General features: G+C 41.1%; 1 protein-coding gene across 1 annotated transcript in view; it reads right to left on the bottom strand.

Moving 5' to 3' along the window:
* Positions 1-21,424, bottom strand: part of LOC308308571 (ankyrin repeat and BTB/POZ domain-containing protein 3-A) — a gene marked incomplete at both ends in the record, with an annotated part of 201,601 nt that overhangs the window by 27,458 nt on the left and 152,719 nt on the right. The window contains 4 exons of the mRNA XM_080753989.1: positions 1,570-1,659; positions 5,601-5,766; positions 15,193-15,345; positions 19,658-19,865. Coding sequence (XP_080610115.1) covers positions 1,570-1,659; positions 5,601-5,766; positions 15,193-15,345; positions 19,658-19,865 — 617 coding nt within the window. The remainder of the gene's footprint in view (positions 1-1,569; positions 1,660-5,600; positions 5,767-15,192; positions 15,346-19,657; positions 19,866-21,424) is intronic.

Below are 21,424 nucleotides of genomic sequence, written 5' to 3'. Positions count from 1 at the left end.
CGGCGCGTAACTAGTGCCGCACCATTTACGCCACTCGCGCAATATATACATCAAAATGTGCGGCTCGGCCGGGAATGGTGTTCTATTACCTTTCGTTCCGATCCGCCTTACCATGCCGACGTAATCGGCAAAAAACGACGCTTAATAGTCCCCATTGACTTATAATGGGACAATGCAAGAAATCACTTTCAAGTATTTTTCTCTCGTAAACCATAGGAGCTACAGTTTCAAACCTCGGAGAGGAGATTCATAATGATTTTAAGAATGAATCGAAAAATAATTACATCACTCGGCCTCATGGTGGCGCTATAACGGCCCACTTTACGTTTTGCCCCGTAACTCTTGAACCGTAGATCGGAAAATTAAAATTCTTTTTTCCCTGGATTCCTTGGGTCAAGACGCATCTCCCCATATAGGCCACGCCCATTTGCGCCAGGATAAATTTTCCGCCATCTTGAATTTTCTCCAAAACACACTTTTTGCTCCTTTTCCTACATATTTTCTTCAAATGTCACAAAAATCGGTACACATGATCCTGGGTGACCAGAGAGGTGCTGTTGAGTCTAGCATGCCCTGAGCATCAACTGCAATACACACACACACACACACACACACACACACGCACACACACACACACACACACACACAGCTCCACTTCGAACAGAGGTTCGATTTTTTTTTTATGGCTACCCTTGGCTCCGAAAAATGTCTGCAGTTCCTCTATGTATATAATGCGCATATTGGTAGAACACACAACTGGAGTAGAGGCAGATATACTGTAAATAAAGGAAGTCACCTAGATCAGGGGTTTTCAAAGTGGGTGACGGGGCACCCTGGGATGCCGTGACGGCAGTCCAGGGGTGCCGCGAGATAATTTGATAATATATGGAATTTATTTGGATACTTATATATTATATAGATATTTAGTATCATTTTAAACTTGAAGTAAAAGTTATTTTCAGTCAGTTCTAACCAAAATGGCTATTATCGCAACGTTTTACTCGCAACATAATCACTAAAATATCGTCACTGTTGGGCAGAAACCTCGATCTCCAAGTTTCAAATGTGTACGTCTTTTGGTAAAGCGAAACCCTGCTTCATCATAGATAGAAGACTGTCGCACAAAACGAGTGAAAACAGCCAATCTACAAGCACACAACGCCTCGCATCGCATCGTGTGCTTGTAGATGTTGTAGTTGTTGAAGTTGTAGGCTGTTTTCACTAGTTTAGTACATTTTATAAATGATAAATACAAAACGAACGGTTTTGGACATACAAGGTTCCACCTGACAACGACGATATGCTATATGGTGCTGGGAGTGAAAATTATAATGTAGGGGTGCCTCGGATTAAAAAAATAATTATGGGTTGCCCTGAGACAAAAAACTTTGGGAACCCCTGACCTAGATGACTTAGGCATACATTTTTTTTCTGTTTTGTCTCTCCCGAAAATCTTAAAAAATATGAATTACGGTAGGCAATTATACTATGAGGCTAACGATACCCCAACCCCGCCTCCATCCAACATAACGTGACCACGGGTCACGGTGCTGCCTGGTCAGAACTAACCTCACTGTTGATGTCGGCCCCGGCATCCAGTAGCATCTGAACCATGGCTTCGTCTCCACGAACACAGGCGTACATGAGAGGCGTCATCCCCTGGAAGAGAGAGAGAGACAGCAGGGGCGTCAATTGGGTATGGCAGGGGTATGCAGCTGCCATACCCTGGGCCCAGGGGGGAAAATAAAAGTTACTTTTAAATATAAATCCATGAATGTCTCTTTGTCTATCTGCGCTGGCTATTATGTTGTTAAATTACAGTAAAATAACTACAAATGCAAAATTTTACAAAATGGTCACTTTAACAAGGTATTATGATTATATTCTCCAGACTTGTATTCTTCCCAGCTTGACAAAAGGGTATATTCCCAGGTTCCGCAGGTCAGCAGCAGCTGCACAGGTGCAATGCATTATTGTTAATTGTGGCACGTTTACTAACATGCTAAGTTTAGTTGCACTTGAACAACCGTTCCAGGTTGCCATATCCAGCCCAAGAAACCGTAGAAACCTGTGTAAAAAACTAGCCGATCTACATACTCACAACAGAACCGTGTTATACAAAATGTAATGCCTCTTTTCCATGAGCTGAACTGACGCCACTGAGAGACATCCTTCCCAGACCTTTCTCCTCCTGGGACCCAAACTTACACAAAATCATTTGGAAGCAAAAGCTATTTTATCCAACCACAAAGTTAAAGCCTTTACGTTTCAATTACAATAGATTAACCAGATACTTTGATATCGTTAGTTAAAGAAACAAAACAGCGATTTGAGAGAGCATATCTAGATTTGTGTTGTTGAAATGTGTCAAAAATATTCAGAGATCTTTTGAAAATAGCAGATCTACAAGCTCACAACAATGTCTTGTATGCTTGTAGATGTGCGATGTTTATAGAGTTAAAATGGTTAAATTGATTTGGATGCTATATTAACACATTATGCTGTAATCCCCTCAAGGACCCCTTGGAGTCACCGGACCCCACTTTGTGAACCACTGTTCTAGAGAGGTTTGTGTGTGTGTCCCTCACAAAAGAATCTCTTCAGCAACCCTCATTTAGTAACTTTTCACACTCTTGACATGATTTAAAATGCTCTCTACATCTTGACACACTAATGTAATTTAAGTTATTTTAATGTTTTCCTGACACAAACTATTAAATTCCCCCTTCTAGATAATCAGTTCTTGCTGTTCAGATGTTGATTTGACAATCCTTAAAATAAAACTTTGCCGTTTGCACTTTGCACACCACCGCAACATACGCAATTAGCCTCCTCTCGTCTCGAATTCGACACACCTACACACATTCTGCTCCAAGTCGCAGGATGAAAACTGCATAAGCCAATATTTCACCTACTGTTATTGCAAGAGTGAGGGAATGATAGGGAGCCGGCTGGGTGCACTCTTGCTAGCAGCACATTCCTGTTTATTATGGATGCCAGACTCAACCAGTGCACCTTTTACAGACAAAACTGTCTCTTTTTGATGACCCCCTGTAAAACACACCTCCTCAGCATCATATGTCAGATCAGAGCCGCTGTGCACAAACGGACTGATACAGAGAGGTCCATTTGTGACTCACCCATATTGACAGCTTTTATCCTCTTGCTGTGATTCATTCATAAATACATCCTGGACACTGATGCAGTGAATTAGCAACCAGCTACAGGCAGATCAAGGAATCTCCCATAATGAAATGCACCAGTTACTGTACAATATGACGAGTGATGAAAGACTCTATACTGATTTTATGACACCCCCATAATGGTATTTGTTTCTTACTGCCATTTACCTGGCTTTAAAAGGAAATAAGTGCTGTGTCTGACTGCCACCTTTTAGTTTATATTAGCAGTGGCATTAAGAGGGAAATGTCAGTAAACACTTTTTGTCATATTCACAACTGCTACTAAACATTAATTCTGTTTTGGCCTTTCAAAGCTCAGATTCATAAATTGACCTGCCAGCAATACTGCTGACTTGCATGTCATGAAACAAGGTGAAAATGCAGGCTTATTGGGATGACAATAACGGCTTTGTATAAACAAAGGTTACAGTAAATCCAATAGACTAGTGCATTTTTCTGCATTGATCTTAAACAGGCGCAGCCTCCTGACCATGGAAAGTCAGACTGCACGTAAGCAGTGTTGGGAAAAGTACTCTAAGTAAAATAAATACCTAGAAATACTCTGTCAGGGTGCCCTCACACCAAAATACCTAGAGTGGAATCCGCCAATGCATTTCAATGAGAATGGAGCGTTTTTTGCAGAATTCCTCTACTGGCAAAAAACGCTCCATTCTCATTGAAATGCATTGGCGGATTCCACTCTAGGTATTTTGGTGTGAGGGCACCCTTAGGCTGCAGCCACACCAAAGTACCTATGAGAGTGGATTCCGTGTTCCGCCAATGCATTTCAATGGGAAGGGGGCGTTTTCATGTCAGTGGAGGATATCTGCGCACCGCGCCGACCTTGCGTTTATGCTGGAGCTCTGTTTTTTTCCCCTCTGTCCAATCGGGTGATTCGAAGGGCACTGACACTGACAGAATGCGCTTGCTGCGTCTTTAGTCAGCCACGCACCAAAATAGTTTATCCGCTGGCGGCGACCGTATGTTGGTGTGTGTGCATCCTTACAAGTAAAAGTCCCGTTTTCAGAATTTCACTAGAGATGAAAAGTATTGTCATTAGAAATAATATACTTAAAGCGCATAAGTAAAAGCAAAAATGTTAAAGACAACATTAAAATAAGGCTGAATAGGATGCTGTATGCTTTCTAATAAAAATCTAAATCGGCAATTGTAGAAAGTTAAAGTACCTCAAAATTGTACTTAAGTACAGTACTTACTTACAGAAAATGTACTTTCCACCACTGCACATACGCTATTCTACTTAGCACAACAAGGAATAACCAATATTTCCATTGAATGAGGAAGGTGGAAAACACAAATGACATTAACACCTGGACACAGTTAGCGGGTTTTATTGACCCAAATGACCAACCCATCTGTGTTGGCACTTGGCAGCAAGGTAATAAGAGTAGTTGTAGTGCCAAGAGCAAGGCAATTGCATGGCAATTGCTTACTATCTTTTGTAAACTAAAATGACAAAAGGTGACATTTACCTGCACAGCAACAATAAAATAAAAATGATAGATTCTAAGTACCAACTGTAACGATACCAGTGCTGCACTCATGGTCTCTCATCATTCAGTGTGAGTATAAACTGTAACAATAACAGTCCTGCACTATTCTGTCTCGATTGACTTATCTTGGTTACTTTATTCTTATTTTTTACTTAGGTTTGTTTTTCTTAACCACAATGTTAAGAATGTAATTTACAGTAGCATGTTTTTTTAAAACAGTGGATCAACTTAATATGCAACACTTTTTTCTCACTCAACAGTGAATAAACCAACACAAAGTTTAAGTTTATAGAGGGTATCTGCACATTTTTAAAGTGACAATTTAAAGACGTTTTAATACATCTAAAATGACAAATTAAACATTGGTCAAATATTAGGCTGAAATTGGGAAAATAGCCAATCTACATGCATGTACCGGTAGATCTGCTATTTTCACAATAGAACCGTGTTATACAAAATGCCTCAACTCTTAGTGCTTGTCAAGGTGGGGGGTCACCAGTTTAAACCGATGCTAGTTTCATTGTTTACCTATCCCAAAGTTTCAATGTACATATTGTTATTTCGATAGTATATTGATTAATTTAGAAAGATTCTTGGTGTCCCTGGGATACTAGTTGCTTGAGGCGCTACACTGTCTCTCTGCATTCTATGTACGTATGTGATTACCTTAAGTCGCTCAGGATAAAAGCGGATGCTAAAGGCCTAAATTGTAAATTGCACTGCATAATAAAGATGGCACAATCCATTACTCACAGTGAACAGCCAGCAAGCGTGTGAACCGGGATGGGATGTTTAGTAATTAACCTTATGGATGCATGTCGCCGGCGGTGGGTATAATTCTCCTCTTTGCCCGTGTAGGCGTGCGCTATTAATGCTGTGCATGACATGAGTGTAGGTGTCGGACCTGCTCGCTCATGCTGTTGATGCCGTCGGGGCCCAGCAGGTTGACCGCCTGCTTGACCAGGTCCGTCCTCCCACAGTTCAGCATCCTGAAGCCCAGGTCCTGCAGGAACTTGGCCTCCGTGGACGCCGCGTCCAGCTTCCTGGAAGCACAGAAACAATCGTCTGCCCTGGAGAGGAAGGACAACGCACCACACGCATGGCCGTAGATTAGACTGAGAACCAGCGGTGGTTTGTGCTTAAAGGACAACTTTGTTTTTTTACAACAAGGGTTCATATTTTAGATTGTAATTAGAGAAAAGAAAAGATGAGAGTTAAAATGTTTTCATTTACTTCTTTCTATAGTTTTAGCGATTTTAATGACCTTGATTTCAGCGTGCAAGTGGCTAAATATGTCTATTTAGACACGATAACCTGGCGATTTCTTTACAGTAACACTACTAGCCCCCATAAGTCACATCTGCCCATGAAAGAATGTGGTGCATCTTGGGAATGGGCTTATTGTGCCTAAAAAGACATATTTAGCCACTTGCACGCATGCCCCTAACCACTGAAATCAAAGTCATTCTAAAACAATAGAAAGCAGTAGGCCTAAATGAAAACATTTTAACAATTATTTTCTCTAATTACGATCTAAAATATGAACCCAAAGTTGTCCTTTAAGTGTCAGCATTCCGGAATTCAAAATGTGCTTGAGTGAAAGTGCAAAAGTGTTGGCATCAAAATGTACTCAAAGTACAGAAAGTAAAAGTACTCATTATGCAGAATGTCCCATTTCAGGTTTTCAAATGTATACAAATCTTTTGAAAAGAGCCGCGACGCATTGTGAGCTTGTAGATCGGCTATTTTCTTATGGCCGAAATGTATATAGGGCTGAAGTTGTTAATGTAGGTTTTGGAATAATAATCAAAATATACAAATTAACTAGTAACCCAAGTTTTCAAATAGTGGAGTAAAAGGTCAATATTTGGATCTGAGATGTAGCGGAGTAGAAGTAAAAAATATTGGAAATTGGAAATACTCAAAATTGTACTTAAGTACAGTACTTAAGTAAATGTACTTAGTTACTTTGCACCACTGCGGAAAACTGAGAAACCGGTAGCAACTGAGTTTAGACCACTAAAACCCTCTATTCTTAGCAAATAGGTGAATGCTCCCTTTCAGAATAGGGATGCTGGGGTTCAAGTGGTTAAACATCCATGGATGCATATACGACACGTCTTTGCAGTGTAATGAAAGGGAATATGAAGATATTGTTTTTCTGGCCTTCAATAAATGTATCTTGGTAAAACTAATTGAAGTCAGGGACCCACCTTTGAGAAATAATTTCAAGGACCGAGATGCGTTAATTCAAAGTCAATTAAGATCGTTCTGCAAATGGAAGCGTTTGATTTCATATTCATTCCTCTGCTTTGATCATTTGCCGCAGTCGCTATTCCGATGTAAAACATTCAGCTGTAAATCATTTTGTCTTGTTACAAATACTTATTCATTCTTATCTATCATGCTACAAACAGCTGTTAAGCTCACATTGTGGCTCATGATTGTGGGCTATCACAACAACAATAATGATGCAGTTCTTTTCATAATGATCTACACGTTGCTTTATCTTTTTTCTTTTTTGCGACCGTAGGTCGCATTTACTATCAAAAGCTCCACCGGCTGTCCGTGCGTCAGTGAGTCCGTCACACTTTTGCCCTGCTCATATCTCCACAACCGTTGCCCCGATCCATGCCAGATTTTGCACACACACTCCTTGACTGCCAAACTACAACCTCCAAGGACCCCCGGAGCCCCAGGGACCCCCAGGTCCCTGGGGGACCCCCAGATGTAAAAAATGACCAAATGTGCTCACACGTCACACGTCATACTTTTTCCCTGCTTATATCTCCGCACCCGTTGACCCGATCCATGCCAGGTTTTACACACACACACACACACACACACTCCTTGCCTGCCAAACTACAACCTCCAAGGACCCCCGGAGCCCCAGGGACCCCCAGGTCCCTGGGGGACCCCCAGATGTAAAAAATGACCAAATGTGCAAAAATGACCAAATGACCACCCCAACGGGGCTGCTCACGGGGAATTCCCGGGGACCACCGACTCCTGGTGCTCCAGAACGGATGCAAAAGTGGTGGCGCCCCCAGTGGAGGACCCCCTGCCACTGCAGCGCACATACAATGCCGTAACTTGGGCTAGGAGCGACCGGGAGAGCCGGGGCCGGTACCTATTCGTCCGCCTCGGCGGCGCGGAGACCCCACCCCTCATTTCTCACATGGCCCTCTTCTAGCGCCACCATGAGGCCGATTCTTGCAAAACACATTTTTGGACACTGCTCCTACAATTTTGCCCCTAAAATCACTCAAATCGGTACACAGTATGTCTACACTCATGTCATCAACATGGATCTGTCCCATATAGCGCCACCTTCAGGCCGATTTTTGAAAGCACATTTTTGGACACTGCTCCTCCAATTTTTCCCCTATTATCACGAAACTCGCTACACAGTATGTCTACTCATGTCATCAACATGGATCCCTCCACATTTTTTGGGGACACTGCTCCCTACTCTTTGTGTATACATGTGACCTACGGTCGCTTATCTCCCGATTAGGGAGTCTTACTGGTTTATGATCCTTGAAATAGCTGTCAATCAACTCGACAAGTTTAAATAATATGACAATAGCAGCCTGATAGTTATGGAAGCTCAATTCTGTAATGTGATGAAAAAGAACTGTTTAGCTAACATAGCTTTCTTCTTGATTTCTAACCCTTTCTTTTTGCATAGTAGTACAAAGGACCCCAATGGAAACAATCCATATAGGGTTTAAAATCCTCTTAGCAGACATTGTATTGAACTGTACTTTCCTGTGCTTTTCCTGCTAATAAAGTATTCAATCAATCAATCAATCAATCAATCAATCAGACTGTCATTACTAATTGATTTATTAAATGATTGATTAATTAAATGACTGACCTCTTTATTGAGTAGGCTATATTTGTACAGTACATATCCATCAAAAGAATAAAAACTTTCCATCATGGTCCTTTGAGTGCCACTTGTTAGACTGTAGAAGAGCCCCTTGAGGTTAATAAAATGAGCAGGGAGAAAATGTGTTCTGGGATGGAGTTTAATGATCAAGCCAACTAATTTATTTTGAAAGCTCTATAGCTTTTTAAGGTACTCAGATATTGTGTACCAGGAATTGTCGGCATAAATGACATTGAACAATTGTTTTAATGAGAAACAACGACTAGTATCTCAAGATACAGAAAGATTTCTCAAAATAATGACACACTCTAAATAATGTTAACTTTATTAACTCATTTTGAGATACTAAAGGCCCAGGGTTCATCACCATGCTGGCTTATGATGGATATGTTCATTAAACTTTATTTTTTGCAAAGGACATACAAAATGAGCAGCCACAGTACCAGGAACATAAGCCTAGCCCTACATATACTGTATACTACTGGACTCCATATTTACAATGACTGTATTTCTCTGTGGCATATAAAGTACTTGGAAGTCATACTTAGGTAAACAATAAAGATGTTATTTGAAAGAGACACCAGTAAAAGTCACATAAGAAAATAATCACTTGAGTCAAAGTGCTAAGTAACTCACACTGAATGTACTATCAGAAGCACACAGAGTTTTTCATAGTACTTGAAGAAACAAATCAACCAGAAATGTTTTGAGTTTTGAGTGGAGTTGGACCAAAGAAAGAATCCTCTATCTACAGTACATCCACTTGTAGCTTTTAGTGTGTTTCATTCAGTCACGCACTCAAAAGTGTCTTTGGCTGATTGATCTCAACAAATGGTTCATGAAAGAATAAACACAACATGAGAGCCTGTGCCTTTATCAGCCAGGTACTCAACAAATTAAAAACCTTTCATTCAGAGTTCAGACGAACATTGGAAACATCGACACTAGCCTACTCTTCTTACAAATACACTGTGCCAGGCCCCATGAGCAGAACACACACAATGCTTCTTATTTTCTCAAAGTCAAAATCAAAGCCTCTGCAATATAAAGGATTGGCACATGAATGAGGCTATCAAACATCAAAATGTATAAATGCAATATGAAACAGCCACTAATAAGTCAACATAATTGTTATGTCCTTGCACACAACAATGGACAGCAGGCAACTTGTCTTGACGAGAGAGTCAGTTGTTCTCTCTCGTGAATTTGAACATTCTGAATCATTCAATATCATGATGAGAGACTAGCAATTTTATTCAGATCTTATTTGAGTAACAAGGTGTCCAAAAGTATGATTTTCTTATTTTAAATGTATTGAAGTAAAAGTTAAAGTTGTGATGAATATATAAAGTCAAGTAAAGTATACTGTGTGTACAGGTATATCCTCCCAAAAACGTATACGTATTGTGACAAAGTACTTATAGTTACATTATACCACTAGTATTTCTGCTTTAATTAAATCAGTGTCCTACTGTACCTATTCTGAAGAAAACCTAGAGAGTGGCAAGTCAGCCACTGTATACAGTAGGGGTGCGAATCTCGACCACTGAGGCGATACGATACGGACCTCGATACACAGCCAGCGATACAATATAATTGCGATACATTGAAATCCTGACGATACGATACATCACGATCCACCCCTGTTCCCGATACGATGCGATACGATTCACGATTCACCACGATTCAAGCCCAAATCCCAAAATTTACAAAACATAGCGACTAAAAATGTATGAAATATAAATTCAAGGCAATTTATTGTTTCACTGTAGTACTAGGCTCTGTCTAACAACCCAAAATATAGTATTCTGGGAGAACACAAAGCTGCTGGCTATTGTAGAATTGTTTGATAACTAATCATATAGAAGGCCTATGTCATTATTAGTAGGCCTATATGTGTTCAACTGGGAGACAGGGACCCCAATCCAGGGTTATTACAGGGGGCCTGCCAAATATTTGTGTGATACAGTATAGCCTACAGCGAGGGTCCCTGCTTGATCTCTGTCTGAGCTAAGGGGTCCTTGACCTGAAAAACAGTCCCTCCCTGGTTTGTATTATTATTTTATATTATATTATATTATATTATATTATTATTATATCCAGGATTATGCCATTTTTATAGCCAAAATGTTTTAAAACAGACCTACAAGCTCACAGCGCGTCGCATCCACGATGCATTGTGAGCTTGTAGGTCTGCTATTTTAGGTGCGACACCCTTGTACTGGATGTATAAATTAGGCTTCTTTCCCAGAGCAGAACTAGCAGCAGAGAAAGTGAGAGAGTTCAGAGTTGCTTGCATCAACAGGAAAGTTGTAGAAGAACAGTGACAAATACTTTGTTTTAAACGCAAGCAGTAGTCCTACAACACCCAGCAACATTGTTGTTGTGTGTGTGCAGTTAATATAGCGCAGAAGATGATCTCAATCAATTGTCCGTCGGAGATTCGCTATGAAACGGCTGTTGATTACATATCACTCGATCAGCCTGTGCTACTCTGTGACAACAATCAGCGCAGCGGACTTGGATGTTATAAAGCTAAGTACTGTACTACTCTTACATCTTTTTAACCCGTGGGGCTGTTAGTTCGTCTGTGTTGATTCACTCGCATTTCGCTGCACTGTCTGTCTCCCTGGTTGCATGCATGCAGAGTGCAGATGTCCGTGTGTCGAGTCGCAGCTCGCGTTAAAGACTGGCTTTTGGGGAGGGGGCTGAACCGAACGGCTGATGATGGTGCATTCATGGCGCCTCGGAAACACAGTATAGAATGACATACTATTATGGAAGAACCGATACAATCGCGGAATTTACCGATCCAGATACTCACGGTACGATCCATCACGATTTCGGCCGTCTAATGTACCGGTACACACTGAATGAACCGATTCGACCGTATCGCGGACGTTTGTATCGCGATTACGATCCGTACCGGTATATCTTCGCATCCCTAGTATACAGGCATCAATGCAGCATGTTCCAAGTCTATTCACTGTCTGGCTGTACAGGTATATGCAGGCATCAATACAGCATGTTCCAAGTCTATTCACTGTCTGGCTGTACAGGTATATGCAGGCATCAATGCAGCATGTTCCAAGTCTATTCACTGTCTGGCTGTACAGGTATATGCAGGCATCAATGCAGCATGTTCCAAGTCTATTCACTGTCTGGCTGTACAGGTATATGCAGGCATCAATGCAGCATGTTCCAAGTCTATTCACTGTCTGGCTGTACAGGTATATGCAGGCATCAATGCAGCATGTTCCAAGTCTATTCACTGTCTGGCTGTACAGGTATATGCAGGCATCAATGCAGCATGTTCCAAGTCTATTCACTGTCTGGCTGTACAGGTATATGCAGGCATCAATGCAGCATGTTCCAAGTCTATTCACTGTCTGGCTGTACAGGTATATGCAGGCATCAATGCAGCATGTTCCAAGTCTATTCACTGTCTGGCTGTACAGGTATATGCAGGCATCAATGCAGCATGTTCCAAGTCTATTCACTGTCTGGCTGTACAGGTATATGCAGGCATCAATGCAGCATGTTCCAAGTCTATTCACTGTCTGGCTGTACAGGTATATGCAGGCATCAATGCAGCATGTTCCAAGTCTATTCACTGTCTGGCTGTACAGGTATATGCAGGCATCAATGCAGCATGTTCCAAGTCTATTCACTGTCTGGCTGTACAGGTATATGCAGGCATCAATGCAGCATGTTCCAAGTCTATTCACTGTCTGGCTGTACAGGTATATGCAGGCATCAATGCAGCATGTTCCAAGTCTATTCACTGTCTGGCTGTACAGGTATATGCAGGCATCAATACAGCATGGTCCAAGTCTATTCACTGTATACTGGCTGTATACAGTCAGCAATGCAACATTGTCAAAGTATCAAAGACAATTGTCAATAATTTGTCACCTTGTGTTTGGAATTTCAATAACTGGGCAGTACAGTCTGTGCTTTTATTACACATTACATGAACAAAGTAAGAACATTAATTTAAAAAAGGATATTCATATACAGTATATATAGTATATTTGAAATGTTTTGCACTAGACACATTTGTGTAGGGAATGTATTTTGACTGCTATCAGTCTGTGCACATTGTGAACTACCTACTGTATGCACATCTTAATCCTAAATAGTAAGGAAATGTCGGCAACAGCACTGTCACTGAGAGAGAGTTAAGACCAAACAAAAGCTGGTCTGTGCGTAAGACACCAGTGCGCCCTGTTTTATCCAGACCACATCTCATTAAGACCAACCCATGGGTGCTAAACAGGCTCAAGATCATTTGGAATGAAACAATCAGGGCGCTGCATGGTCTGAAAATGCATCGGTTGGAAAAGATGGTGCACCATTGCCTCTTTGCGCTCTGTGATAGGGTCGTAAGTCATTATTTTGAGAATGTTTCAACTTTCTCATTATTAATATTTCAGCATACTAAGTCATTATTTTGAGAACGTTTCTGATAATAAGGACTTCCAGGACCTTTTTTTACATTGGCAAACATGGGCTTCTATAGCCTAGTGATTTCATTTGAACTTAACAATGATTAGATTTTAGAGCGTGCACTTAAGTAGTAGATAATTAAATGTGCTGGCACTCTCCCATTAGCACCAGCATACATACATCATCAATGAACTACCAAGTAAGAAACATGCAGCACACATGCGTATGCACATGCACATGCACGCCACATTGTCTGCGCATATGCATACGCATTATGCATGCATGTGTTTGTCTGTTGTGTGAGAAACGAGACAGAGAGAGACAAAGAAGAACGAGAGTTTGAGACAGAAAGAGACAAACCCCAGGACAGCAATCCACTTGCCTTAGACTCTTTGAGACTCACCTATTAACTAATTTAGTGCCCATGAAATTAACGGATTATAAAGTCCACGATGCCAGTCTCAGGTTGGCATCACCCCCGTTATCTTATTTTGAAGGCCAGAAGTCCACAGCGCAAACACTTCCGGTCTGACGTCATCGCGTCCTGCGCCGGAACCGATCGTTGTCCACGTGGAGTTGTGTAATGGCGGACCGGGAGCTTTTATACATGTGTAACATAAGCGAGCATCTGCCTCCATCCTAGCTTCTAGTGTAGTTTTGAGATAATGGACATTAAAGATGAGATCCCCCGTCCACCTCAATGTTATGGATGGGACTATTTTGTGCTCGTGGAGCCGTGATGATGCGAAATCAGCGACGGATTTCGTCTCCGGACCTCCGGCCATTGTTCTCGGTAATGTATCCGCCGTTACAGTAATATATTACTTTTCACGAGAATACTCGGGATTGGCACCATGTGATACTCGAGTATTTTTCACGAGTCTTCTCGGGATTGGCACTATATGAGTTAAGACTCCACCTTAGCCCATAGCGCTTGCCGTAGCACTTGCCTACCCTCAAATGACCATAAATGTTATCTAGATAGCATTCTTGATTTTTTGTGTTATCATTTATGAAGTTTTTACTTAATTTGGTCTACCTGTTTTTGTTAGATTTGCCTTAGATTTGCCTTAGATTTGCGTTGCGACACATTGTGAGCTTGGAGGTCGGCTATTTTCGGTACTTGATACCACACTAAACTAAACATAAAAAGGCAATACTGGAGATGTGGCTTAACGGCATGGATTCCCACACAGAGAGGGCAATTATTTCAGCTTAAGATGCTGTATTCAAGTTCAGGAGAGTTTGGCAAGGCAATTCTCTTGAATGCTGAATTCAGGTATGGCATGGAAAAGAGGGCATGTGTGTTTCTCTCACCAAGGTAAAAACTGCATTCATGGTCTGGAGAGGGTACTTTTTTACAGAAGGATAAAAGGGCAGGGGCTCGAGCCCCCTTTGATGTCTATGTGTGCACGTGCCTGGTAAACAGACTGACAGAAGTAAGGGAGAGAAGAGAGAGTGTTAGTCTACTTGCCAGCCCATAGAGCCCCATTGTGAACCCGGACATATTGAGTACAATAAGGTTTTATGTTATAATGTTGAGTAAGGGTCCCCAGCATGTAGAAACTGCCAGATGCTAACTTGCACATGTTGAGCAATTTTCATAATTTGCATAATTCGATTTATTTAGCATAATCCCCCATAATAATGGATAATATGTCAAAAACTGATTGGCCGATTTGAACAATATTGGAGTGGTTTTGGGGGTTATTGAGGATGCTGAATCCATTTTCTAAATTCAAAATGGCCGTTTTAAACCGGAAATGGCCTTATACCAACTTAAAGTAGGGTGATTGTGATACTTTTTTATGTTGTATATGGCCATTTCCGGTTTAAAACGGCCATTTTGAATTTAGAAAATGTCAGAAATGGATTCAGCATCCTCAATAACCCCCAAAACCACTCCAATATTGTTCAAATCAGCCAATCAGTTTTTGACATATTATCCATTATTATGGGGGATTATGCTAAATAAATCAAATTATGCAAATTATGAAAATTGCTCAACATATGCAAGTTAGCATCCGGCAGTTTCTACATGCTGGGGACCCTTACTCAACATTTATAACATAAAACCTTGGTGTACTCAATATGCCAGGGTTCAGATTCTGGCAAGTGGACTAGTGTGTGGGAGATACTGAGATAAACATACTTGAGCTGCCGTGGTTCACAGTCCACTCCGGGCAGGAGCAGCCTGGCCGCCTGTCTCACATCGTCGCTGTCCACGGAGAAGCTCCGCCGGTGCTCTGTGTGGGCCACCGCCACCCGGATCCACTCCATCAGTGGGGGCAACACCAGAAAGGGCCTGTGCACAGCAGCGGTGGAAAAAGGACTCAAATGTTTTACTTGAGTAAAAGTATCAATACCAGGGATGTCCAGAGAATGTTAGAGAGGCAGCAGGGGCTGACATTTCTAAAGGGGCCTTTTGGTGAAAATATCGAAATTAGCCGACCTCCAAGCTCACAACGCTTTGCGAGCTTGGAGGTCGGGTATTTTCGTTGCTCGATTTTTTTCACAGAGAGGGCAATTCTTTCAACATAAGATGCTGCATTCAATTTCAGGAGTTCATGCAGGTATGGCATGGAAAGAGGGCATTTGCATTTTATTCACCGTATACTAAAAACTGACCCTTTGATGTCTATGTGTGGCGTGTGCACGTGCCTGATCAATACTGCAATATAGAAATTAGGCTGAAACCATGCACACCAAAGTATGGTCACCAGTGGATAAACTCTTTTTGTGCGCGGCTGACAAAAAAAAAAAAAAAACTGAGAGAGCGCATTCCGTCCCAAAGCCAGGTTCTGGAAGTGCCTGTCAGTCACTTCCAGGACCCTCCCCATTCCGCCTTCGACTCACCCGATTGGACAGAGGGGGAAAACCGGAGAATGTATCTGCTCCAGCATAAACGGAAAGTTTGCGCAGCATGCAGAAATCCTCTGCTGACATGAAACCGCTCCATTCCCATTGAAATGCATTGACGGAATGAGGATTTCACTCTCATAGGTATTTTGGTGTGGGTGCAGCCTTACAATGAAATGTCTGGAATTCAAAATGTACTTGAGTAAAAGTGCAAAAGTATTGGTATCAAAATGTACCCAAAGCACCAAAAGTAAAAGTACGAAATGTTTGAAAATAGCAGATCTACTCATAACGCGTCGAATCGCTTATAGATCTGCTATTTTAAAATAGCCTAGGTTTAAAATAGGGCTAAAGTGGATTAATGTATATATGTTTTATAATATAATCATTTATATCCGCAAAGTTACTAGTAACTAACGTTCTCAAATAAATGTAGTGGAGTAAAAGTTAAATATTTGGATCCGAGATTGGATTGGAAATTGGAATTACTCAAGTAAAGTGCAAATACTTCAAAATTGTACTCAAGTACTTTGTTACTTTACACCACTAGTAAGGGATAACACTGCATGCTGTAACTGCATGTAACTGTGCAGCAAAATCCAGACAGAGTGTTGATTTCCGGAGTGACTTTAAACTTGTTGTATCTGATAGTATATTGTCATAACACGTTCAGCGGGCACTACTAACCCTTCAAGTAAAATAAATAAACGTTTGAACCCAAACATTAATAACCACAAACTTTCTCATTAAAGATAGCCTTGGAGATGACTGAAAATGTAATTTCCACTGACTCAATATTCATAATCTCCAACTTGGTTAGTCTGGACAGCAGAGATTGAGACCTCGAGGCTGCAGAGTGAAGCCCTGATGCTGTTATTAGCTACTTTAATCAAAAGCAGTAATGAGTCGTCCCCAGTTGACACGTTCATATCTCATCATTTATTCTTATACCAGACACAGTGTACCTGTACATTTTCTAATCACCCATCCTGCAAATTACCCAATAACCATCTGCCTGCATCCTTCTCTCTCTGTGCCGCTGTGCATCTTTATGTAAACCCCTCCCTGAAATTCTAATTGTGACATGATGCCATATAATGCCATCCTCAGTCCTCACAGAGCAGGATTTATTAAGCCAATTTTTATTAACTTAGCTCTGAGAGGGGAGTAGAGAAGGCTCACATCTCCATGCAATTATTATCCACAATATCCAGCTCCAGTGGGAACTTGAGTTGGAACTTTGAATTGCCCAAATTGACAGATAAATGTGAACCGAATTATTTTTTTACAGTATGATGAAATGAATAAATATAACACAGCTATTCTACAACATCAAATGTTCTTGAGAAACAAAAATCCTTCTTGTTATAGGCATAGTTTATGGTGCCTCAAAGGTGCAGTACACCACTTATTATTCAATACTAATACTAATAATCAGGCTTGCATAAATGTACAGTATTGATGTTGGATAAGGCAGAAATACGGCTCTTATCTTTCTTCTGCAATAGAAGAGAATAAACACAAGAGTCTGTCGATAAAAAAGAAAAAGAAACAGCACTATAAAACTCCCTTGTTAAAGACCATATTTCTCTATGTGAAGGAGAACGTTAATTTGTGCAACGTGGAAGGTTCTTGTTTGGAGCCTATAGATTGTTCTAAAAGCCCAAATGCACGAGGGCTTATCTGAATAAAAGGAGTTAAGTACCGTACAGCCATACACCTAATTAATCCATTTGTAACCATGATGCATTGCGTTTCACTGGCCAACTTTCTGGGCACCAGTTTCCCCATAGCACAACAAACAATTACTCTTTCTACACCTACTTTCTGCCAGAAATTTCAAACGCTGGCAAAAACAAAACCACAGGCTTCTTCAGCATCTTCGGCTGACTGATTTGATCTGTATGGTAAAAAACAGGCCTCCACCCTTCTCTCCTTTCTCAGAAACTGTGATAAAACTATTTTTTGCTGACATATTTCCCGTTCTGGGTTTCAAAGAAAGAGAGGCTCAGTCTGGAAGGGAAATAATGGTTAATCTTAGCCAATGGTAGAGCCAGCTGGCCATCAGTGAGAGACAATACACAAGAGCTTTTGTAAAGATTACTTCTTAAGAGTAAATACCTGGGTAAAACAAGTGAATGGAATAGTGTGGTTGCAAATATTTTAACTGTAGCAAACTATTTGATTAATGTTCTACAATATCGATATCTGATCTGTATTTGTTGTTGAAACAGGTCTCAAAATCACACTTTCAGCACATACTGTAAACAAAGGCAAATAAAGTTTTGATTCTGACAGTTATACCAAAACAAGTTAAGCGATTTGACAGCCTTCATGTTATATTAACCTTCTCTAGTAGCCTACAATAAAAAATAAATATGCCATCAATATCAATATGCAAAATAGAACATAACTTGCATGCCAGGACTCTATTTTTATGCATAGCATTATAGAGGAATGGTCAGTTCCAAGTCCTCTAACATATCTGGGCTGTGAACTAAGTGGAAGCTGCATGGCCACAAACAAAGTAGGAAATAATTAAACACAATGTCTGTAGTTCTGGACAACCACGGGTCGTCAGCGATGTGTGCGCCGAGTTTGAAGTCGGTCGCTCGGACAGTTTTCGAGATACATGAACTACAAACACACACACACACTCAAGCAACGAAAAGACAGATACTGTATTTCAGGCATTTAAAGCAGGATGTTTGTAAAGACATTCAAAAACTAGATTTATTTTAAGCCAGTGGGGCGGAAATGTCCTCTTTTGGTTTCCGATCAATGTTACATCAAAAGGGAGATTGTTTAATGTACTCTAGTGTAGAATCCATTGGCGCAATTCCCTTCTGCAAATTTTCACTTAATACAAGGCGACATATAATAATAAAACCCTCAAAGACAACTGTATCCCCTTTAATCTTTGTGTGTATCTATATCATCCCTCCAGTGCGTCTATGTTCTCTTCCACCGTCAACAATTCTAAATAGAGCATTTCCTCTCGAGGGACCAGAAAGCCTGCTGACATGTCACTCTCGGTCCAGCATTCTCTCTACACTGCCCGGGGTCGCTACAACAGCATTTTATCTCCTCAGTGGAGAAGAGAGAAGTTTGGAGGATGTGTCCATCAGTCCCACCGGGCTCCATCAACGTGCGCAGTGCCTGGGAGAGAGTCAGGACTCACTGTACCAACCCACGCAGTCACAGACTCGCCTCTGGGTTTCTAAAGCATGTTGGACCATCTGTACCAACCTTAAGGTCATTCAATCATTGTACTACTGATGATGCACCATGAACTGACAACAGGAAGGTGCCTGAAAGGACACACAAGTGCCAGCAGGAAAAGGAGGGTGCAAAGCTAGCACAACTTGTACTACTGAGCGTTCACAATTGTTGTCAACATGTTAACTTGTGCCATAATAATAATAATAATAAACTGCTCCCTGACGGTCGCAATAATAATGATAATAATACATGGACTTTATACAGCACTTTTCTAAGTACCCAAAATCGTTTTACATGTGTGTAGGTTGGGAGAGGGAGAGGGTAAGTACAGTATAACAACAACAACAACTTTATTAGGAAAAAAACTAAAATAAGCAAGTAAGAAAGAAAGAAAAGCAATATAACACTAAAGACAAGGGTTGATACAAAGTCAACAGGTGGCTTTTCGGGGCGGCTTTGAAGGTATAGGGAGGGAGTAACGAAAATGTGCCTGTCGTACATTACACATTACACAAGGAAACAAAGGTTTCACTCACCTTTCAGTTTGCAAGGTGACTTTAGATGGCTCCACATTGGGGTTCTCCCACTCCATCTGCGGACAGTGCATGAAGTAGCAGAGGGTGTAAAGGGCCTCGGGCTCCCAGTGCACAGAGCTGTTGGCCTTCTGGTGGACAGGCGTGCCATTGCTGGGGTTCTTTATGTGCAGCGGCTGCAGGTGGTGCATGGCACGGGACACCAAATCACCTAGGGGGGAGACATTTTGCACAGACAGACAGTGAACAAGCAGCATCTGCCGCGTGATGTGACACAGATTCAGCATCTATTTTAAAGTGACACAAATTAAAAGTTCTTCTTTAGACACACACAGTATGGTGGGGGAGGATGCATCGGTCATTATGCCGTAGTCTTACATACGTCATGTTCTGAACACTCATTTGTTATAGCTGCAATGTTGCACCAGAGCTCTGCGTGGCGTTCTTAATGATACAAACCAGAGCCTTCTACCTTCGGAGAGTCGCGTCACTCCTGTTCACTTCATGGGGCCAGGTCATCTACGCACACATCTATTGGCGTACAATGACAAACCGCAAAGCGGAAGTTTACAGAATGCATTGAAGTCTATGAGGGGTATAGTGACAATGAACCATCACGTGACCAGCGCTGTTTCTGACCCCGCAATGGCAGAACGTCTCTGATTAGACGACTCTGACACAAACTAGTGAACATAGCCGTTCTACAAGCTCGCAACGCGGCGTGAAGCGTCGTGTCGTGCGCTTGTAGATCTGCTATGTTCACTAGTTTGTGTCCTGGGCAAACGTATAGTCTCTGTTCTGGGTCTCTCGAACTGAAAAGTTTGGGAACCACTGCTGTACATGACTCATTATTCAGTCAGGCCCATCCAATACTTATTAACGCTGCCTTCATTTTTTTTGTATCAGCCTCACCTTCACCTGTATTCAATTAATCTGTTCTCATATTTAAGTGTAAAACAAACCTGACCCAAAATCTTTCTTTGCATGTACAAAGACATGAGGGTCAATTCTCCAGTAGGAGGCATGCCCTTTATAATAATATTGTGTGCAGTGGAATTTCTATGTAATCTATCTATGTAATGTAAATTATGTGAAAGAAGCACGGCATGTGATTAACAGTGGTACTGTACATTTTCGCCACTGTCTGCCTCCCTGTCTCTCTCATACACATTCTACCTGCCTCCATCTTCCTATCAGATCTCTTGTCATTCAAATTACTCAGTACTCCACTGATTGTTAATTTCTTCCTGTCAGTTATGTTCGAACCAGTTTACACAGTATGTTTAACTCTAAACAGACAATCATTAACCTTCTTCATCAGTAAGAATGCTGTAAGAACGTTTACATTTCCATTATGGCCCATGGTACGCTATTCACCAACATAATATACAATAAATTACATATCAGCAACAATGCTAAAAGCAACAATAAAAGTGGGGTAGCCGTACAGTATGTAACATTAGCTGTGAACAGACACACATACACAAAGGACGCCTGGATAATAAGATAAAGTGTTTAATTTTCATGTAAGGTGAAAACCTGTCATTTAATTGCTGAAATATAGTTTGTGCCTTGAGCACACAACAGTATTTTTCTGACAATGTTTGAATACAACGTACTTTATACATGTTGTACCCAAAACATACAGTACAACGCCCTTTTGCCAAAGTTGTGTTTTAGAGATTTAAAAAAAGAATATGGAATTTTGAAAAGGTGAAAATCAATACCTGCCTTCGCAACATAATTATAGTGTATACTATTTAGTCATTG

This window comes from Nannobrachium achirus (genome assembly GCF_963921795.1).
Source record: "Nannobrachium achirus genome assembly, chromosome: 23".
NCBI classification, from domain to species: domain Eukaryota; kingdom Metazoa; phylum Chordata; class Actinopteri; order Myctophiformes; family Myctophidae; genus Nannobrachium; species Nannobrachium achirus.
Note: the sequence above shows the minus strand (reverse complement) of the source record. Positions and strands in the feature narration are given on the sequence as shown.